Source organism: Macaca fascicularis, chromosome 15 (genome assembly GCF_037993035.2).
Source record: "Macaca fascicularis isolate 582-1 chromosome 15, T2T-MFA8v1.1".
Classification (NCBI taxonomy): Eukaryota; Metazoa; Chordata; class Mammalia; order Primates; family Cercopithecidae; genus Macaca; species Macaca fascicularis.
In genome coordinates this window covers 20,716,247-20,737,293 of record NC_088389.1, presented here as the reverse complement: position 1 = coordinate 20,737,293, position 21,047 = coordinate 20,716,247, and the positions used below count along the sequence as shown (strand labels likewise).

At 54.3% G+C, this 21,047-nt stretch overlaps 1 protein-coding gene across 22 annotated transcripts in view; it reads left to right on the top strand.

Moving 5' to 3' along the window:
• Positions 1-755: 755 nt before the first annotated feature.
• The window catches only part of CRB2 (crumbs cell polarity complex component 2), a 38,673-nt gene continuing 18,381 nt past the window's right edge, over positions 756-21,047 (top strand). For 9 of the 22 annotated variants that reach the window (XM_065530094.1, XM_074016599.1, XM_074016593.1 and 6 more), the window contains exon 1: positions 15,391-15,547. In XM_065530094.1, coding sequence (XP_065386166.1) covers positions 15,494-15,547 — 54 coding nt within the window. In that variant the 5' untranslated portion in view covers positions 15,391-15,493. Of the gene's footprint in view, positions 1,473-13,230; positions 13,822-14,303; positions 14,514-14,979; positions 15,161-15,390; positions 15,548-21,047 lie in introns of those variants that run through there. The other 13 variants (XM_074016601.1, XM_074016597.1, XM_074016590.1 and 10 more) reach the window with 6 other exon arrangements.

Below are 21,047 nucleotides of genomic sequence, written 5' to 3'. Positions count from 1 at the left end.
CTGGCCTCAACCTCTCACTTATTTACTCACCTCTACTCTCATTCATTCATTCATCATTACGCTCACTCGTTAATTAGCTTGTTAATTTATTTACTTGCTGTCTGGTGAATCACGGCTTCACTACTTGCTGCGACTCTGTTACCCCATCTGTGAAATGGGAATAATGACCATATAGATTTCACAGGGTTATGGTTACACCGCCCATGGTGAGCAATGTTTGTTCTTATGATGATGAGTTATTCACGATATTTCCTAAGCACCAGTTCCGTGCCTAGTGTCATGCAGGGCTCTGCGGTGATGGAGGTAAATGAGCTCTCAGCTCAGTAGGAGAGACAGATAAGACCATGGGTGGAGCAGGCATGGGCCTTGCCCATCACCTCCAGATTTCCTCTGATTGTTTTGTGGGCACATAGGGGAGTGTTAAGGGCAGGGGCTGTGAAGCCCGGCACCATGGAATTGTAGGCTGACCCTTTACTTACTAATACTGCACTCTCGGGTGACAGATTTAACCCCTCTGACCTTGGTTTTTCATCTGCAAAGTGGGACCTGGCAGTAACCATCTTCCTGGATCTAGAGAGGATGCAGTGAGATCATGCATGACCCTTTCTGGGCACAGGGTCAGCTTGCAACAGGGCAGCGATTATTGTTACTGGTGCACGGTGGGAACCGAGCCTCCCCAGGGTGCCATGAAATCCCTGAGGGCCGGGACCCAGTTTCTCCTCCTTTTTCTCTCTTTGCTCCACCTTCCTGGGTCTGCCTACTCTTTTCCACCTCCAGCCGTATGCTCATGCCGTTCCCTCTTCCTGAAATAATCTTTCTCGTTATTTCTCCTAAAGCTCTAATATAGTTCTTGGAGGCTTCAGGCCCCAGCTGGGATGCCTCACAAAGCGAATCTGGGGTAGATTTTCAATAAACTCCTCACTTATCTCCTGCTGCAGCCAAGCCCCCAGGACCCCATCTCCTTGGAGGAGCCAAGTGGGGTGGCTGCAGCCTCTGCAAGCAAGCTGACTCCTTTGGGGCATAATTCACCCTTTCTCATAGCCTCTGTCCCCCGAGGCCAAGCCTACAGGGTCCATCTCTGCAGATTTTCTGCCCACGAGTTCCCTGGAGCACAGAGAACACTCCCAAGAGAGAGAGTCCTTGTCACACCACTCATGATCTCCCAGGCTGCTTCTCTCCAGTGCTTAGCACATGGAGATGCATTCATTTTTTTGTGAGCACATTTATTGACTGCGTGGCTCCCATGCCAGCCTGGACACTCTGTGAGGCCAGGCTCTGCCTCTGGTTTCCCCACTCAGTCCCTAGCACCCAGCCTAGTCCTGGTGCATAGGAGACGCTTGCCACACAGCTGCTGTGTGGGTGGATGGACGGATGCATGAAGAATCCGTGGTGCGGAGCACATGGGGAAGTGGCCTTTGTTCTTCCATATAGAACAGCAGAGGCGGGAAGACCAAGGATCAGAAATTCCAGAGGTGAGTTTCAGCTCTGTGAGCCCAGACAGGTGGGATCCCGTTTTGGGGGGCTCAGTTTCCTCACCTATGCCATGTCTACATAATAGTGCCTACCTTGAGGAGATGACTGTGAGCATCCAATGATATGAATTGGGAGACCCAGAAGGCAATGAGGGCCTGCCAGAGGTTGGGGCTGGATCAGTTGCACAGATTCATGCACCAGTCACTGTCCTTCCCCTGACACCCCTGCTGCCCTGGGCAAGACTTAGGAACTTGGTGACTCGCTAGTTCAGGTGACAGAGGGGCCTGGACGCTCCTTATGGGTCTCTCTTTGGGAGATGAGCCTCTGATTGAGTCTAGATCCTGTAGAAATACAGTGTGGGCCAGAGGCCAAGTCATGCATGCTTCTGAGCCTTGGCTTCTTCGTCTATAAAATGCACTAAAATATAGGATGACTGTGGCGGCTTATGCCTGTAATCCTAGCACTTTGGGAGGCCAAGGTGGGAGGATCGCTTGAGCCCAGGAGTTTGAGAACAGCCTGGGCCACATACGGAGACTGTGTCTCTACAAAAAATAATAAAACTGATGATGTGTAGTGGCATGTACCTGTGGTCCCAGACACTTGGGAGGCTGAGGCGGGAGGATCACTTGAGCCTGGGAGTTAGAAGTTGCAGTGAGCTGTGATTGCACCACTGCACTCCAGCCTGGGTGACAGAGCAAGACCCTGCCTCAAAATAAATACAATATAATACAACACAATAATAAAGCATTGAAATAAAATGAAATGGGTGGTAATAGAACTCTATGGGGTTGTCCCGAGGAAACAGAGGCACCTGGAAGTAGGTCCCATGGCTTGGTGCCCACAGCTATTAGGATTTTTCTTGTCAGTCATGGTAGATTTTGTTTCTTCCATAAAGAAGAACCTATTTAGGTGTTTTTTTTTTTTTTTTTTTAAATACCTCTCTGTGAATCGAGATTCCGTGACTCTGACTTCCTGGCTGACCGGGTGAGTCTGGCTCAGTTCTCAGTGTAAGCCACACCCCAATCTTCTACCTCCCACGCGGCCTCTCTCTGTTCTGTCTCAGATGGCCCTCTGCTTTCCACCGGAGGCCTGGGCTCAGTCTGGGACTAGGATCTGAGCTTAGACTGGGGCGGAAACTAGGCTCCGTCTGGAAGCAATATTGAGGTTCAGGCTGCCTGGGAATGAGGAGTCTGCGGATGACCTAGGTTGGTTCTCATTCAATGCCAGGATTGTCTGTGACAAGTATTTCAGCCTGGGTTCCTGGAGACAGATTCTGGACTGCGTGTGTGTTTCTTGGGGGCATGTCCTTGGGAGATCCACCTGGAAGGAAGGAGCAAGGCTGACTGGGCAGGAGACTGACCCACCGTGAGGCTGCAACTGAGGTCCCTAGGAGGACCCCTGGAGCTGATGATCCCCTAGAGTTTCCCAGTTGAGAAGGAGCCGTGCCTTTGCAGTCACACATGGGTGAGGCACTGGCCACGGGCTGTCCCTGGCAGGGGGCGTAACCCAGGGAGGTAACAGCAATCCCCACAGCTCAGCCCTGAAGAGGGGCTCTGGAGCGCGGAGTAGTCCCCACAACCCACCCCAAGGCTCAGACTCACACCAGTGTTTCAGTCAGACACTGGATGTCCCCACAGGACAGGGTCTTTGTCCCCAGCATCTAGCACAGGACCTGGAGGGACAGCACAAGCCTCGGCCTGCAAATGGAGGAGGAAGAGGAAGTGTGAAGTGGCGCCCTGTGCCCCATTGTGTGGGCCCGTCGCTCAGCTTCCCACAGAGGTTCAGAGAGGGCTGGCCACCTGCGTAAGGTCACACAGCTGCTCAGGGCAGAGCCAGGATTGGAACACAGGACTGGCTGAGTCTAGAGCTTATGGTATCTCAGCAACATCAGACTGTGAGCTTATTAGAAAGCAAGGGCCGGGGGGAAGGAAAAGAAAGCCGCTCCTCACAGTTCCCGGAGCAGGGCCCACCAACTCTGGCTGCCTCTGGCCAGCCCACCAGGACCCGTGCCCATGGGAGGGAGCGGCATCTTGCGGGTGGGCGGCCTTTCTTGGGTAATGAGGCCCAGCCGGCAGTTTGCAGGCCTTACCATGTGAATAATTCATTTGCAACCAAGTCTGGGAATTAGAAACTGTTACTGGATGATTTATTTAACAGGTGCTGGTGAGAGGGGAGGAGGATTTTGAAGTATAAAAGGGAAGTACATGTCTTGTAGATAGATTCAGAGGGTCCCACAGACCTGGGTTGCAGTCCAGTTCTGCCTTCTATCAGCTGTGTGTCCTTGAATAAGTGACTGGACCTCTCTGTGCCTCAGTTTTCTTGGTTGCAGAAAGGCGATAATAATAGAGTTGTTCAAAGGATTGAATGAGTTAGAATTTGGAGAGCACTTAGAATCATGCCTGGTTCATAGAGAGTGCTCAGTAAGTGTTTGTTGTTTGAATACATGAGAGCTTATATAGAACAGGAGCTTAATTGAGCATGTATTTTGTGACAGGCCCAGTTCTTTTTTTTTTTTTTTTTTTTTTTTTTTTTTTTTTTGAGACGGAGTCTCGCTCTGTCGCCCAGGCTGGAGTGCAGTGGTGCAATCTCTGCTCACTACAAGCTCCGCCTCCTGGGTTCACGCCATTCTCCTGCCTCAGCCTCCTGAGTAGCTGGGAGTACAGGCGCCCGCCACCACACCTGGCTAATTTTTTGTGTTTTTAGTAGAGACCGTGTTAGCAAGGATGATCTCAATCTCCTGACCTCGTGATCTACCCACCTCAGGCTCCCAAAGTGCTGGGATTATAGGCGTGAGCCACTATGCCTGGCCGGCAGGCCCTGTTCTAAGAGCTTAACATGTGTTATCTCATAGCACTCATGTAAATTGGATATTATTATTATTACATCTGTATTAGAGATGAGAAAATAGAATCTCAAACTGGAGCTCAGACAGCTAGTCCTGGCAAAGCAGGGATCTGAACCCAGCCAGGCCTCCCTGACTCCAGGGCCCACACAGTTACCCACCCTCCCATATCACAGATCTGATGCACAGGTTAACACACACCTGGTTCTTATTTTAAGAAAAATGTCCCTTTCCCCCCCAAAGCGTTTCCACTTTCATCATGACATTTGATTCTATTAACAAACCCGAGAGGTGGTCAGGGATGTGTGGTCTCTCTTTCAGCTGAGGAAGCTGAGGCTCAGAGAAGGACATGATTGTTCAATGTCCCACAGCCCCAGATGGAAGCCAGGTCTCCCCGAGGTCTCCTAGCAATGATCACAATATATCTTATAACAGCTCAACCCCAGGCGTGTCTGCTCACACCGAGACTGCACTCCTGGAAGGCAGAGGTTGTGTCTTGGTTTTGCCCGATTCACTAAAGGTCCTTATTAAATAGCAGAGGAAGGAAGGGAGAGAGGGAGGAAGGGAAGCAGGAAACAAGGGAGGGAGGCAGGCAGGCTGATATAGCAGGTACACTGTCTCTTTTCATCTTGATGCTGCTCCTGCCATAGCTCCCCACACCCCCCAGTAAAACACACACTGGAACACGTGCTCACACGCTCCTGTCCAGGGTGAGTCAGTGTGGCCCCTAAGCCAGGCTGCCTGGCACTTGCTGTGAATCGACCCAGGCACTTCTGAGGGGCCAGGTGTCCTTGGCCTCCCACAGGAGGTGGCACTTTGCTAGACCCTTGCAGAGGGTGGCGGGGTCTCCAGGCCTCTCCCTGGATGTGAGCACAGGGACACAGCAGCTCTGCCCCGTCCACCAGCTGCTGGCGGGCCTCCCAGGCTGTGCGGTACGCTGTGTACGCGTGCGTTTGGGTGTTTGTGATTGCATAGGGTCTGTGTGTCTGTGGATGTGGGACTGGTGTGTTTGTAGATGGGTACTGAGGATATTTTTGAATCTTGTAGGTGTGTTGTGTATCTCTGCACGTATTTGCGTTTGTGTGGGCGGTATGTTCTGTGCGGGTATCTGTATATGGGTATTTCGATTTGGAGTGATGGGATAGGTGTGTGACTGCGTGTGTGTGTGTGAATGTGAATATGTCTATGTGTGTATTGGGTGCTCTGGGGGGGTTGTGTGGATGTACATATACGTCTATCCATACAAGTGTGTATCTGTGTGAGCCAGTCTGTGTGTGTTTGTAGAATCTTATATGTATACAGATATTTGCATATCTGAATTTGGGGAGCATTTCTGGCATGTGGGGTGTGTGTGTGTGCTACGTGATATGTGTGTGATGTAGGATGTCTGTGGGGGTGTATGTGTGATATGTGTTGTTTGTATGGTGTGGTGTGCTGTGTGTATGGTGTGTATGTGGTGTGTGATGTGTAGGGGTTGTGATATGTGTGTTGTGTATGTGTGCTGTGATGTGTGTGGCATGTGATGTGTGTGCTTATGTGATATATGGTATGTGATGTGTGGGGGTTGTGTGTGGTGTGTATATGTGGTGCATGATGTGTGGGTATTGTGTGTGATGTATGTGTACACTGATGTTTGGGGGTTGTGATGTGTGCAGGTGTGTAGTGTATGTTGTGTGTTAGGTGTGTGTGTATGGTGTGGTGTGATGTGTGGGTTGTGTGTTTGTGGTATGTTGGTATTGTGTGTATTGGTGTGTGATGTGCCTGTGTGTGTGTTGTGTGCAGGCGTATATTGTGTGTGATGTGTGTGGGTTGCGTGTGTGTAGTATGTGTGTTATGTGTATGTTGTGTGTGTGGTATGTGTGGTGTGTGATGTGTGTGGAGGGTGTGGTGTGTGGTTTGTATGTTGTGTGTGTTGTGATGTATGTAATGTGTGCTGTGTATGATGTGTGTGTGATGTGTGTGGGGGTGTGTGTTGCATATTATGTATGTGTTGTGTATGAGTGTGTGGTGTGTGTGGGTATGTGTATATGATGTATGTTGTGTGATGTGTGTGTGTTGTGATGTGTACAGGTGTATGGTGTGTGATGTCTGCAGGTGTGTGTTGTGTGTGTATGTTGGTGTGTGTGATGTGTGAGGGTTGTATGTGTTGTGATGCATATGGGTGTGAGAAATGTGTGTGATATGTGCAGTTATGTGTTATGTGTGTTGTGTGATGTGTGGGGGTTGTATGTGTGTAGTGTGTGTTGTGTGATGTGTGTATGTGTTATGTGTGCCGGTATGTAGTGTATTTTGTATGTGTTGGTGTGTGTATGATGTATGTGTGGTGCGTGATGTGTAGGGTTTGTATGTGTGTGGTGTGTGTGGTGTGATGTATGTGGGTGTGTAATGTGTGGGTGTGTGTTGTGATAAGTGCAGGTGTGATGTGTGGTGTGTGTGTGGTGTGTGATGTGTGGGGCTTGTATATGTGTAAGTGTGCGTTGTGATGTATGTGGGTGTGTGGTGTGTGATGCGTGTGTGGGTGTGATATGTGCAGGTGTATGTTATGTGTGTTGTGTGTTATGTGTGTGTGGTGTGTGATGTGTGGGGTTGTATGTGTGTAGTGTGTGTTGTGATGTTGGTGTGTGGTGTGTGATGCATGCATGTGTGCGTGGGTGGGTGTGCTATGTGCAGGTGTGTGTTGTGTGTCGTGTGTGTGGTGTGTTTGTGTTGTGATGTGGGTGTGTGGTGTGTGACGTGTGCGTGGGTGTGTGTGATATCAGCAGGTGTTTGTGTGTTGTGTGTGTGGTGTGCGATGTGTGGGGTTGTATGTATGTAGTGTGTGTGCGCTGTGATGTGTGTGTGATGTGTGAGGGTGTGCACAGGCGTGGCGTGTACAGAGAGAGGTCCAAGCATGAAGATCAGGAATCTGTTCCAATTTTGGTATGTGACGTGGGTCAGCCCCTGCCCCTATCAAGCCTCGGTTTCCTTGTCTGGGCAATGAGAACCGTGTTGTTCAAGGGGGGCCTCCGATGTGGGGTGCTCAGCTCCACGGAGGAGGCAGCTTCCAGGGAGCTCTGGCAGTGTCGCGGGCATGTCTCCTTGCAGGTTGTCAAACCCTTTTGACAGGATTTGGGCTTGGGCTTGCTCTTTCCATCAGATTTAATAGGAAAAGGGTTTCCTGTGTTGGTGTCTCCATTTGTTATTCATTTCTTGTTTTTGTAAAATGTTAAAAGATTGTGCCATTTAGACAAGTAGAGATGCCAGTCACTTTCCCTAAAATTGTCATCCTGCCACTCCCTGCTCTGCAGCTGGGGTGATCCTTCCCAAATGCCAAGCTGCCCCCACACCGCCCTGTGGGGGTTCTTCCGAGGTTTCCCTGCTCTCTGGTGGCCGTGGACTCCCAGTAGCCCCCTCCTCTCCAGCTGCCTCCCTGCTCGCTGCACCGCAGCCACGCCGCCCTCTGTCCCCTTCCATCCGTGTCCCTGCCAGCCTCCCCTGCCTCCACACCTTTGCCCAGGGATGCTCCCTTGGCCTGGAATGCTGCTCTCCCCACTCCTGTCTCTCCCCTCATTTCCTCTAGCTAACTCCTCTCCATCCTTCCCCCTCTGGATGCTCTGAGGAGGATCAGGTCTGACGGTGAGATCCCCAAGGATGGGGAATCGGGTTCTCCCTAGTAATCTCAACACCTACCATGTTGCCCAGCACACAGGAGGTATTTCATAAGCACTTGGTGAGCCAACAAATGAATGAATGGATGACGTCCTGTCCAGCTTTAGCTCCAGTGGCTGGAAGACCCGAACCCAGGGTGAGGCGACTGCCTCCAGCTTCAAACTGTCCTGAGCTCTGACCCTGGGCTGACTGAGCCCTGATCCTGGACTCAGGCTAAGCCCTGACTTCAGCCCCAGACTGAGTCCTGACCTGAGACATTTAGCTTTGACTCCAGCCACAGAGTGAGTTTAACCCCTTCCATGAACTCGTTGCTGGGGAGAGTTCTGGGCTAGGAGTGAGAGGGCTTAGTTTGAGCCTTAGCTCTGCAGACACAATTCTCTGAGTGACCCCAGAAGGTCCTGTTCCCTTGGACCTCAGCCTCACAGCAAAATAGGTGCCTCTCCAGAAAGTACAGAACACCATTGAAATATGGCAGCCAGTCTGAGCGTGGCAGCTCATTCCTGTAATTCCAACACTTTGGGAGCCCAAAGTGTGAGGATCACTTGAATCCAGAGGTTTGAGACTGGCCTAGACAATATAGCAAGACCCCATCTCTAAAAAAAAAAAAAATTTAAAAATTAGCTGGGCATGGTGGCACACACCTGTAGTTCCCACCTATCTGGGAGGCTGAGGCAGGAGGATCTCTTGAGCCTGGGAGGTTGAACCTGCAGTGAGGCAAGATCGTGCCACTGCAGTCCAGCTTGGGTGGCAGCAGAGACCCTGTTTCTAAAGAAAAGAAAAATACATTTTAAAAATGTGGCAGCCATTCATGCTCTGGCTCCACCCACGAAGCTGCTGTTAATCCCAACCCCAGAACATTCCTGCGGGGGAAAGGTGTCCCAGGATTACGTGGGGGGTGGCTCACGGGAATTCCCCCTTACCTCGTTTTTTTGTAGGAAGGCTCAGGCAGGGGTTTGGAAGGGCTGCTTGTGCTCTTTCCGAGTCCATTGCATCCCACCTGGGGTGCTCTGCCATGTGACGTTGGGTGAGCCACTCCCCTTCTCCCGCAGGGGCAGGTGGGGGGAACAGGGTTAGAAGGGCACAGGCCGTCTGTACTTCTTGTCTGCAGTTCCTAAAGTCTGCCCCCGACTGCTCCCACCTCAGAAAGACTCCTCTCCACTGCCATTTCGGTGGCTGAAGGAGGAGGTGGCCCAGAGACAGTGAGGCCAGTGGGCCGGGCTGCGATAGGACCCCCAGGACCTACATCTGAATGGTGAGCTGGGTTCTATCCCCTCCCGGAGCTAGTGGAAGCTAAGCTGGTTGGTGAGGGGAGCCTGGGCCTATCCTGGAGCTCCCTCTAGTGTCTGAAGAGGGGCCCGCAGCCTAGCTTTCATCCAGTGGAGGACTGGGTTTATCCTGGCCACCCTCCCCAAGCTGTCTTGCCAGCCCGTCTCTACCCTCACTTCTGGGGGTTCACCAAGCTGAGATCCCGGGGGTATACTAGGGCTGTTTCCCTTTTTTCAACCCCAGCGGACACCAAATTCTATTCCTGATGCCCAAATACCCACTCCTGCTCTCTGCCACTCCACCCAACCCCATCCTGATTCAGGCTTCGTGGCCTTTCCCTGGGTGATTTCCATGCATGCACTCCTTCAGTGCAGCTTTCACACTCTTCCCAGAGGGAACTCTGCCACATGCAAACATGGCCACGTCATTCCCCTTCTTTCACCTCTTCTATGGCTCACCAGGGCCCCACGACACAAATCCAAATCCTTAGCACCTTACAAGGACTGTGCCATCTGTCCTCTGCCAGCCCACCAGCCTCATTTCTAATCATTGCCTTTTGCATCCCGACCCTGGGTAATAATGACCTGTCCGCAGTTCCTGAAGGTACAATGCCTTCTCACACCTGACCTTGGCTCGTGCTTGGTTTTCAGCCAGGTACGCCTTCTGCCTCTTCTCCACTTGGAAAGTCCCATTCTCACTCCACAGTGGTACCTCCCCTGGGCAGTTGCTCTTTTGCAGCTGCCCTGCCCTTGGGGGTCTCACTGGGTTCGGATCCAGCCCCTCTCTGTCTTGCCCTTGAGTCTGTTCCTCTAGACATGAACTCCCCAATGGTGAGGACTGAGCGATTCTCATCTGTGTATTCATCACCTACCACATGCCTGCCTTAGGATGGGTGCAGATGTCTACACTGGTGACTAGAACAGGGCAGGATCAGTGCTGGGGGCCTTAAGGGAAGCCCAGGGGTCTGTGGGAGCCTAGAAGAGTCCCCGACCAAGCCTGGGGGTGGGGTGAGGAGCACAGAAGTCTTCTCTGAGGAGATGATGCCAGAGCTGGAGTTGGAAAGGATCAGGGCGGTGTCAAGAGGCATTCAGTCAGGTGGGGGCGGGGCGGGCATTCCAGGGAGCAGACCCTGGCATCAAAGACTTGTCGGCTAAAACTTGGCCACTGGCCCAGGGGTGTGTGTGTGTGTGTGTGTTTTAGTAGGGGCAGAGGGAGAGCTGCTGAACGGTAAAGAGGTGGGCATAGGAGCTGAGGGCTGAGGATACCAATCTGTGTTTGTGCCAGGGACTGAGTTACGAAGGGCTCTGGGCGTGAGCCTCAGGAATTTAGACCTGGCCTTCGTGCAACTGGGGGTCACCAGGCAAGAGACACCATTTGAGGTTTGAAAAAAATCCCTCTGGCAGTTGGTGTGGAACCCAGGGGCCTCCTGGGCATTGCTTTGGGCATTTGTGGGGGTGCTTTCAGTGACGATACTGGGGGGCACTACTGGAAGTTAGTGGATGGGGCCTGGGATGCCAAACGCCCAGTGATGTTAGGGATAGTCCCCATCATGAAGGGTTGGCCCACGTGCCATTTGACTCTTGCATTTCCTGCCAGGCACACGTGCAGAGGGAAAACACCTGTCTGTAATAGTCCAAGATTAGAGCACGTGTCTGGCTTGCCTAGAAACGGAGAGCATCTTGGCGCGGTTTTTAGCAAAGACTGGATTTGCCAGAACTACGCCTTCCATGCACGTTGTAGGATGGTTGCACCTTATCTTGTTTGGAGCCTTACCCAGATTTGCCACCAGTTTGAAAAACTACATACTTCATGGCAGCTGTTCTCGTAGGATTTGAGCGGCCAACAGGACCTTCTCCACATTGGTCTGCATCTGTGGCTGTCACATTCAGTGGAGTTCTGTGTAGGTGCACACTTCTCATTGTTTTATTGTGTCTGCTAGCATAGCGTACTCAACAGGAGTATTTACAATTTGAAATGATGGTTCACTTTAAATTACCTTCATTATGTGCTTTGTTTTTTTGTTTTTGTTTTTGGTTTTTTTTTTTGAGATGGAGTCTCACTCTGTCTCCCAGGCTGGAGTGCAGTGGTATGATCTCAGCTCACTGCAACCTCCGCCTCTTGGGTTCAAGCGATTTTCCTGCCTCAACCCCCTGAGTAGCTGGGATTACAGGCATGTGCCACCATGCCCGGACAATTTTTGTATTTTTAGTAGAGACAGGGTTTTGCCATGTTGGCCAGGCTGGTCTCGAACTCCTGACCTCAGGTGATCCACCCACCTCGGCTTCCAAAGTGCTGGGATTACAGGCATGAGACACTGCACCTGGCCCTTTATGTATTAATTTAATCAACATTCATTTAACTCTTGACACTGCCAGACACTTTTCTAAATGCTTGATGTGTAATTATCATTTAATCCTCAAGACAAGTCTATGCAGTAAGGTGTAGTTGCTGTCTCTTTTTTACGAGTGAGCTAACTGAGGCACAGAGAGGTGACTTACCCAAGGCTGGAGTCAGTCAGACCCAACTCGAATCCTGCCAGGCACTGGTGCTGGGCCAACCTCACCTCTGTGTGCCTCAGTTTCCTTATCCATAGAATGGGGTCAATGCTGACTTTGCAGTGCTGCTGGAAAGTGGAGAAGCCAGGATTTGAATCAGCATCTGTGCACCTCACCACTGGCCTATAGTGCCTGCCTCTGATATTTCAGTTAGGGCACTGGGATGGTTTTTCTTTTGGAAGTTACAAGCATACATATGTTGAGACAAGGTTAAGCACCACTGGTGGAGAGCCCGTGAGAGCTGGGCTGGGAGGGAGTGGAAGTCTGGTCACTGAAGCTGGGGCATGGACACTCTTGCCCAGGGAGGAATGTGGAGTGAGGGGGCCAGGGGGCTGGGGACAGACCCGGGCGGGTCCCAACATTCTGGGAGGAGGAGTGAGGAACAGTTAACGAGGTAGAGAGACCAGGGTAGCAGGGGTTGGGGAGGCCACAGGGACAGAGTTCCAAGAAGGGAGGGCATGGGTGACAATGGAGAAGGCCTGAGAGAGACCCAGTGAGGTCAGGGCTGATGGTGGCCCCAGACTCAGCCACAGAGGGAGCAGGGGGCACCTGGGCCGTGAGAGCTGAAGGGACCTCAGCTGGAGCTGCAGTCACTCTCACCCCAGTGCCTAATACAGGCAGTGCCTAATACTGCCTCTCCTCTCTCCCTGGCATCTCTGGCCTGTGCCTCCCACTGGCCCACCTTTCTAGAAAGCAGATGGAAGGGAGCCAGCGTGACACAGCCCACAGGTGCCAGCAAGGCAAGGGTGGCTCTGGGTGGGGAGTAGGGACAAACAGAACAACCAGTGAGACCCTGAGAAGGGAGATGCGGGACCCTGAGGGATGAATCCAGAGCAGGAGTCACCTGGAAGGGTCTGAAGGGGTTCCTTCTGGTGGGCTCCTTGGTGGGGAGGGTCACTATCCTCCCGCGAGCAGCAGCTATCCTCTGCTAGCACTATCCTCTGGCAGCAGCTGCCCAGCCCTTGCAATGTTCTCAGGCAGATGCTCTGATGATCCCATTTACAGATGGGAGAACTGAGACTCGGAAAAGAAACAGACCAACAAAAACTCACTTAAGGGCAGAGAGCAGGAACTGGATTCAAACGCAGGTCTGCCTGATGCCAAAGTTGGGGCTCCCAACCACCGAGCTTTGCTGTCGCATCTGCCCATCAGCTTGAGAGTCGGCGGGTATCCCGGCCCAGGATAGCGTCCCCTCAGCCAGGGAGGTGGCAGCAAGTCATAGCCAGGCTAGCGGAGGGGCAATTAGTAACCTGCAGTCACAGGGTCACCAGTGGAAAGGCTGGAGTCGGGCAGACCCGACTCGAATCCTGCCAGGCACTGGTGCTGGGCTGACGTCACCTCTCTGTGCCTCGGTTTCCTCATCCATAGAATGGGGCCAATGCTGACCTTACAGTGCTGCTGGTGGGGGGAGGGGGTAAACTGAGGTTATATTGATTCCCTTCCCAGGTGGGGAGGACGGTGGAAGTGGATGCACCTGGGGGACCGTCTCAGAGGGGCTGGCCCACTCCTACTGCGCCAGATCTGGAGGTGTGCCCCTGTCTGAACTCCATCCTGCCTGCTGCCCAGCGACTCCCTGGCTTCCTCCCTGTCACATGGGACTCCCGCACCCGGTGCTGTCCAGGGACCCCCCCACACTCCACACCCTCCGGACCTCGAAGGACATTTCCAGGTCTGGCCACAAGGTGGAGCATGGCAGCTGCAGGACAGTGCTGGGGGCCGGGCTGTGGAGGAGCCTGGACCTGCGCCCGGTGACCTCCCCGCTCTGTGAACGTGTGGGAGTTTGTGTCTGTGCATCCAGAGAACCAGAGGGCTGTGGTTGACTTGCCGTGCTCCCCCCAACCCCCCACTGGGATTGCCTGGGTCTCTGGGGGATCACTGAGAAGCTGGATAAAGAGGGCTGGCACTGTTGCCTCGGCTCACTAATGCCTCATGGTTTTACAGGTGAGGAGACTGAGGCCCAGAGAAGGAAGTCACGTGCTGAGGTCACTGACTAATCAGTGGCTGATCTGGTCGAACCCAGATCTCTTGAGCTGTAAGGTCTCTGCTTTTCCTGTGGCATGGAGAGGGGCTTCTCCCACCTAGGGAGGGGAGATCCTGTTGTACTGGGGAGGCAGGGGATTAAAGATGGGCTGAGAGGTTAGGGTCCCAGAAACCAAGTGGCAATCCCTGTCCCAGAGAACCGGCCTCAAGGGTGGGGATGGGGTAGGGGCAGCGGATAAGGGGTCTGCCCAGGGCTTCTTGGGTTCCCTTCTAGGGTTCCTGGGCACCCAGGGCTGCGGCACTTGCCCCGGGCTAGAGGGTCAACCAGGCCCTGCATGGTGCCCACCGCTCCCTCCCGTGCACTGCAGGGGACCCTTGTCCATCCCTCTAGCTCGTCTGGACCTCCCTCAATGGCTCCTGCTGTCTCTCCAGGCTGTGTCCTCCCATGTCAGAGACACATCCCAGAGCCCAGGGCCTGCGTGGGCTGTATCCACGGTTACTGAATAGGGACAAACAGGCATGCATTGGCAGGGGCCGGTGGCTCATTTCAGGAAAGTCCCTTCAGCAAGAGGATTGTCTCCCCACTGGGGCTGAGGGCAGTGGCAGAAAGTAATGTTGTTTTATGTTGTAGTGTCTCTGAGATGACCTGGATTCCTGAACCAGGTTTCCTTGAAGAGCTCCTCCTGCCCACCCCAACAAGAGGCCAGCTGGAGAGCACGCAAACGTCGAGTGCAGCAGGAGACTATAAGGTTAGACAACAAGAAGGACTTCCCGGCACGGGAGAGCAATGCTTCCTTGGTTAGAGCTGCCGTTCAGTAGAATGGGCTGCTTTGGATTGCAGTGAGGTCTCTGGAGTTGCAAACAGCAGCAGGCCAGAGATCAAGGTCAAGTGGAAGGAAGCTGGGAAAGGTTCAGTTTGGCTGGTGAGGGGTGGAGAGGGTGGAGGGAGGCAGGGGCTGCCGTGGTGCAGGGCTGAGGTGCCTACGTCTGATCCTGAGGCTGATGGTGGGAGGCGCTGTGTGTGGCAGGGTGGGACAGGGTGGGGACAGCAGGAGACACTGAGAAGGTGGTGTGGCCAGGAGCTGGAGGCTGACTGGGTGTGGGGAGTGGGGAGGGGGCGTTGGGCTGCAGGGTGGGAGGTACCTTGGCTCCTGTGGGAGCACTGGGGAGCAGCAGGTAGGGGAATGAGCTGGGTGGGAGGGGCTGCAGCTTCCCAGTAGACACAGGGAGACTCGCAGGCCTGGGCTTGGCAGAGAGGCCTGGGCTGGAGGTGGGGAGGGGAGATCCAGGAGAGGGGATAACTAAGGACTTGGGAGTAGCTGGCGTTACCTGGTGAGAAGAGAGTTCTGAACAGCCCCTCAGAACAGAAATTTCTCCAAGGAGGCTGACCCGAAAGGTGGGAGGAGAGTGCAGCAGGGGGTCAAGAGGGAGAAACGGGTGGGTGCCAAGACCAGGTCGGCACCACAGGCTGGGGGGCTTGAGGACTTGGGGCTGATGTCTGGGGACGTCCACGAGGTGGAGCAGCCCAGGAGGCCTGGATGGGAGGAGGCGGCGGCGGCGGGGAGGGGAGGGAGGGGCTGGGCCTCTGTCCACAGCATTAGTGCTGGTTGGAGGGACGAGGGGGGTGCGGAGCCAGCCAGGCCGCCCTCCGGTTCCCACAGCAGCCGAGCAGAGCGGGCTGCCATGGCGCTGGCCAGGCCTGGGACCCGGGACCCCCAGCCCCTGGCCTATGTCCTGCTGCTGCTGCTGCTGCTCTGGGCCCCTGCCCTTTCCCTCCTGGCTGGTGAGTTGGGGCCCATGTCTGGAGGGGCCTGGGAGAGGATCTGTCCCCTAGGGCAGACACCCCAAGCCTTGGCTGCTGGGGCGGCGGGTGGGCTGGTCCGCGTGGGTGCAGGCCTGAGCTGTGGGGTGCACAGGAGTGCGCAGCTGTGGGCCCCCAGACTCTGTGGGGCTCCACGGAGGTGAGTGTGTTCTGAGACTTGGGGGGCTGTTTCATGTTGGGGGTTGTAAGTTTCGGGGTTGGGTCATTGGGGGCAGGGCGTGATTTGAGAGAGCTGATGCGGGTGAGGGATGGGGTGCGTGTTTTGGGAGGTGCTCTGTTGCATCCTGTAAAGGGCTGGGGGTTGGGGCTGGGAAACTTCTGGGTTTCTAGGGGCTGAGTTTGGGGAGTTGCAGGTGGCGTGAGCCTCACCCCGGAGCCTGTTCTGAGTCGCATGCTGGGTTGTGGGGCACAGGTTGTGGGCGTGTTAGAGTTGGGAGGTGGATGAGCTGTCTGGGGTGAGCCGTGAGTTGTGTCGGAGGAGTTGGGTGTGGTGAGCTGTGTCCCAGCACGCGCTGTGGGGTGTAAGTTGTCCAGGGTTGAACTGGGTCTTTGCTCTCAACATGAGGGGTGTGGGATGGGCACCGCAGACCCCAACTCAGGGGACTGGGTGGAGAAGCGGGAGGGAGAGCTAGGGAGCTGGGTGCCTGCCCGCACCCCTCCGTTTGTGCGGTAGCCCTGCCTGCGAGCTGGGGGCGCTGGGGATGCTTTGGGTCCCTGCGGGGTGTCTGGGGATTTGGGAACGTGTGTGTCTCCTGCCGCCCCCTTCCCAGCATTCCAAGGCCAATCTGAAAGGGCTCCCTGAAGCCAGACCCCATTCGCCAAGCCCTTTTTGCTTTTGTCCAAGGTCTCAGAGGCTGGAATTCCTCCTGGGGGGTCCAAGGGAACGCTTGGTGTTAGTTACTATAGTTACAGGGGCCGGACATGGGAAGTCCCCTGCCCCCACCACCACAGGCTGGGGAGGCAGCCAAGGAGGGCCTGGGCTCTCCTGAGGCTGGGGGAGCCCTCCCTGCCCCAGAGCTCCACAGGCTGCAGGGTGTGGGGGCCAAGCCTCTCCCAGTCCCACCTGGGGACCCTCATGTTTCCCGCACTCACAAAGCTTTCATTTCCTAGCCTCTCTATGGGGCCCTAGGGAGGATGTGGACCCCATTTTATAGTGAAGGAAACCAAGGCTCAGAGAGGGACAGGGACTTATGAGCTGGGCTTTGCTGGCAGGTGACTTGGACTCTGTAGGGGGCGGGGCATGGTGGGGGGTGGTGGCTGCTCCTCTCCGTTCTCTACATACAAAGCACATGAGATCCGGTCTGTGGATCGGGGCTCTGTCCCCTGCCCTGTGCTCACACACCCACACTCCACACACCTGTGTGGCACGCCCAAGGGCACACAGCGCCACAGGGACAGGTGCCACAGACACGTGGATCTACCAGCACATGCACCTACACACATGTGCACACACATGGCATGTGCTTGCACACCAGCGTGCACACCCCAACACGCATGTGTAGACATATGTACATTCACACTCTGTGCACTCACAGAGGACCTGCAGGCACACAGCGGATGGAGGCTGTGGGTGGTCTGGACACTGTGTGTACACTCACCCCATCAGGCCTGCTGGGGCACCCAGGAGCGGGCAGCCCTTCCTCTGCCATTTCTGTGCTGGGAGCCCCATCCCTGGGGATCCCTAAAAGTTGGCGGGGGACACTGCAAGCATGACCATTTCTGCACACTGGTACCCTAGCCTGCCTGCCGGGAGGGGAGTGACTGGGGATTTTGTCACTTGAAAACCAGTTTTCATCCTGGACGGGATGGGGGCTTCTGGAGGCCGTGGGCCCCTGGCTTTGCTCCCCACCCCTGCCAGGCCCTGAGCTGGGCCCCTCCATCCTGGTCCCAATTTGCCACAAAGGCCCGGCTGGTTGCCATGGAGAGGACCAAGCATCTTGGAGTACAATGGGGCACATTGGGCTCTCATATCCACCCTCCCTTCCCCGAACACCCAGGGAGCCCAGCAGACAAAGGGGCAGTGAGTCCAGGCCCCAAGTCCAGCCCCTCCTCCAGCCAGAAGGCGGTGGGAGCCTGCAGGACAGAAGCAGAGATGGAGCAGAAAGACACACACATTCAACCCAATGTCAGGATCCTTTGGACAGTGGGTGTCTGCCTCAAGTAAATAATTGTTGATGAATAAGATCAGCCACTCCATGGCAGGCACTGTGCTATTAACAAGGTCTAATTTAATTTTCCCAACAGCCTATGAAGTCGGCTCTGATACCCCCAGTTTACAGAGGAGGTAAACAAGGCCCAGAGATGGCCAGTCCCAGAGCCAGGCAGCCCCAGAGCCAGTGCTGGGATTTCACAGTACACTGTGCTACTAGCCTAGGCAAAGTCGCCTCTCTTCTCTGTCTCCCCAAAACGAGGACTGGCTCACTCTGAGCGCTAGTACAAGGATTCAAAGAGAAGGGAGTGAGAGGTTCCCCACCCCAGGTTTTGGCATGGAACCCCCAATTTCAAGGGAAATTTTAGATGGAAGCCCACGAACCGTTAATAGTAAAATTGTTAGAAGTGGCCTGTTTGGGTGGCAGGTGGGGAACCCCGCCTGCTCTGTCTCCCCCTCACTTCAGGAGGTAACTCATTGGAACTGTGCTCTGAGCCCAAACTCAAGGGTTCGTCAGTGCCAGGCACGGGGTAGGTGCTCCGTCCCTGACAGCTATTGCTGCAATTACTGTTGTCAGAATTATGTCTTTTAACCTCAGAAGGTAAACAGTTTTGAAAAAGAGTATTCCAAATTATTCTGCCCAAAATAGTATTTCACCCTTTCCTGATGACTGAGTGAGCGTCTGTAAGCCTCCATGGTTATCTAGCCCTACCCTTGCGGGGGTAGAGCCTTCGGGCGCAGGGATATTAGATGAACAATTTCTTCCCCTATGCTAGAAGTTCCCACACCTTAGGAGGTCTTAGGTCGCTTCTTAGAAATATTCTCTCTCGATTTGTTGGGACAGGAAGCTTCCCCAGTAAAACACTTTCCTTTTTGGTTGTGGTTTTTCTTTCTTTCTTTTTTTTTTTTTTTTTTTTTGTCTGATGAAGGGTCTCACCCTGCTGCCCTGGCTGCAGTGCAGTGGAGAAATCATAGCCTCAATATCCCTGGCTCAAGCCATCCTCCCACTTCAGCCTCCCAAGCAGCTGGGACGACAGGGACCCACACCATGGTTGGCTCATTTTTTTTTTTTTTTTTTGTAGAGACAGAGTCTCACTATGTTTGCCAGGCTGGTCTTGAGCTCCTAGCTTGAAGTGATCCTCCCACCTCGGCTTCCCAAAGTGTTGGGATTACAGGTGTGAGCCGCTACCCCTGGCTTCAGTAAAACACTTCTCATCAGTTGTTGGCTGTTATAAACAGGCCTATTATAAGTGCATGAAAAGTAGGTGTTACTAATGAGTGAGGCCTGAGACACAGTGGGATTGCTAACAGCTGGGTTTTGGATAGACGGGGAAGATTGCCCACTCTGCCCAGGCTGATATTGGAAGATGTATTCCTGTGAAAACCTTTAGAGATTTTGTTCCAGGGTGAGGCAGTTAAAATGTATTAAAGTGACAATATGTGGGTGGCAATTTAGCGTTTGCAAAGTGGAAATTTCACATGCATTGGGAGATGTGGACCTCTGGGAAATCAGGAGTGGATCTGATTCTTCATCTCAACCTGGGGCAAAAGTATCAACCTCTTTGAGTTACAAAAACAGAAATTTTCTTAATAGCACCCACCTTTTCTGGTCTGAATCAAATATAACAATGTAATAATAGATGCACAGGCCCAAGCACATAGTAAGCACTCAGTAAACAGCTGGGTCCTCCTGCTGCCCTCCCCAGGACAGGGCAGCAGGTCGAAGGGGAGGGGCGGGTGTCCGTTAATCCCTCCCTGCCAGGTCGGCCCAGGCAGCCTGAGGTCAGGAGGGATTTGTGAAGATAAGCACAGGCCCCTCGTTGCCCTGGCAACAGGCCCCGCCCCTCCAGCCTGGCCCGGGGAACAGCCCCTCCTCCGCCCTGCTGCCCTCCACACCCCGCCCCTCCTTGCCTCTCCTGTCTGGCCTGGGTTATGGTGGCCTCCTAGGCTCACTCCTGGAAGACAGACAACCTGAGGTCAGCGGTTCCCACACCTAAAAGTGAAAGGAATCCCGTGGGAGCAGGTTGCAATGCAGATTCTCAGGCTCAGGGCCCAGTTCTAAATGTGAGGTCTGGAGTGGGCTCCACGAATCTGTATTCTTAATGTGGACCCCGGTGATTCCGGGAAGCTTGGAGTGAGGCCCTGGGTTTGGATTCCAGCCTCACTCGGGCCGTGGACGGTGAGGCTGCTTCGAGTCTCCCTTTCCTGAGCTGTAAAACGGGGATCATCATACTGTCCACCTCGGAGGGTAAATGCCAAGATCAACCGAGATGACACAAGAAAGATGGCTGTCCCTCCCAGGCAGGACTGTGGCACTACTGCATGCCTCCCAGGACGGGCAGCTCCTTCCCTTCCCTCCCCTTCTGGCTCTGACTGGAGAAACTCCTTCCTGCCATGGGGATGGACTCGGTCTCCAGGGCTCTGTCATTTAAAGCCCATCTGCTCCCACGGTCCTGGGAAGATCCCTTGTGACAAGGCACCTCCCCCGCCCCCCAGGATCCTTTCCCTGGTGCTGCCTCCCCGGCATGATCCCAACTGCTCTGAGATAGGGGACAAAGCTTCGGGTTGGATGGCAGGGAGTGGGGGGAGGGGGCTGGTAGTGGGGGGGCGGGTCCCTTGTACTGCACAGGTGAGGGACAGTACTCTGTGGGGGGATTAAGTGAGGGGCCTGTTGGCACAGGCGCCGGCAGCCGGGGTCCTTTACCATGGGTTATGAGTGCTGTACCCTCCTGAGCAGTGCTGGCCACACCTAGTCTCAGGGCTGTGCCCCACATCACCCTGGTGAATCCTTTCAACACCTCCACGAGATGGGCACTTTTTGTACCCCAGATACAAACCAGGACTGCCCGGTGCCCCAAACCTGTGCCCTTTCCTGAGGGAGCTGGAAGGATGCGGGTCAGGCCACAGGACAGCCCTGCCTGGAATGCGGATGACGCCTGAGAGGCTGCCAGCCTTATCTGGGGGGCTTCACCAGGGTGGGGGAGGGAAGGGTGCAGGGTCTGAGCTATTCTGCGGTCTGGTTAGTGTCTAGATGACAACCTGGGTAGGGGAGGGGCACCTCTGGGAGTTGCAGGTGGGGGTGGGGGAAGGAACGGGGGCTGTGTCTTCCGGAGGCTCCCCTCCCCCATCCTTACCGAGTTCCTACCAAAAGCAGCCCTTGGCTTCGGTGCGGAGGGGTTGAATAGCTCAGCATTTGATGAGGGGGTTCTATTATCCAGCTTTCAGACTGAGAAACGGAGTCTCCGTGGGAGAAATGACTTACCCAGGGTCTCATAGTAACTTTCTGAGCTGAAATTGAACCCAGGGCTGTTT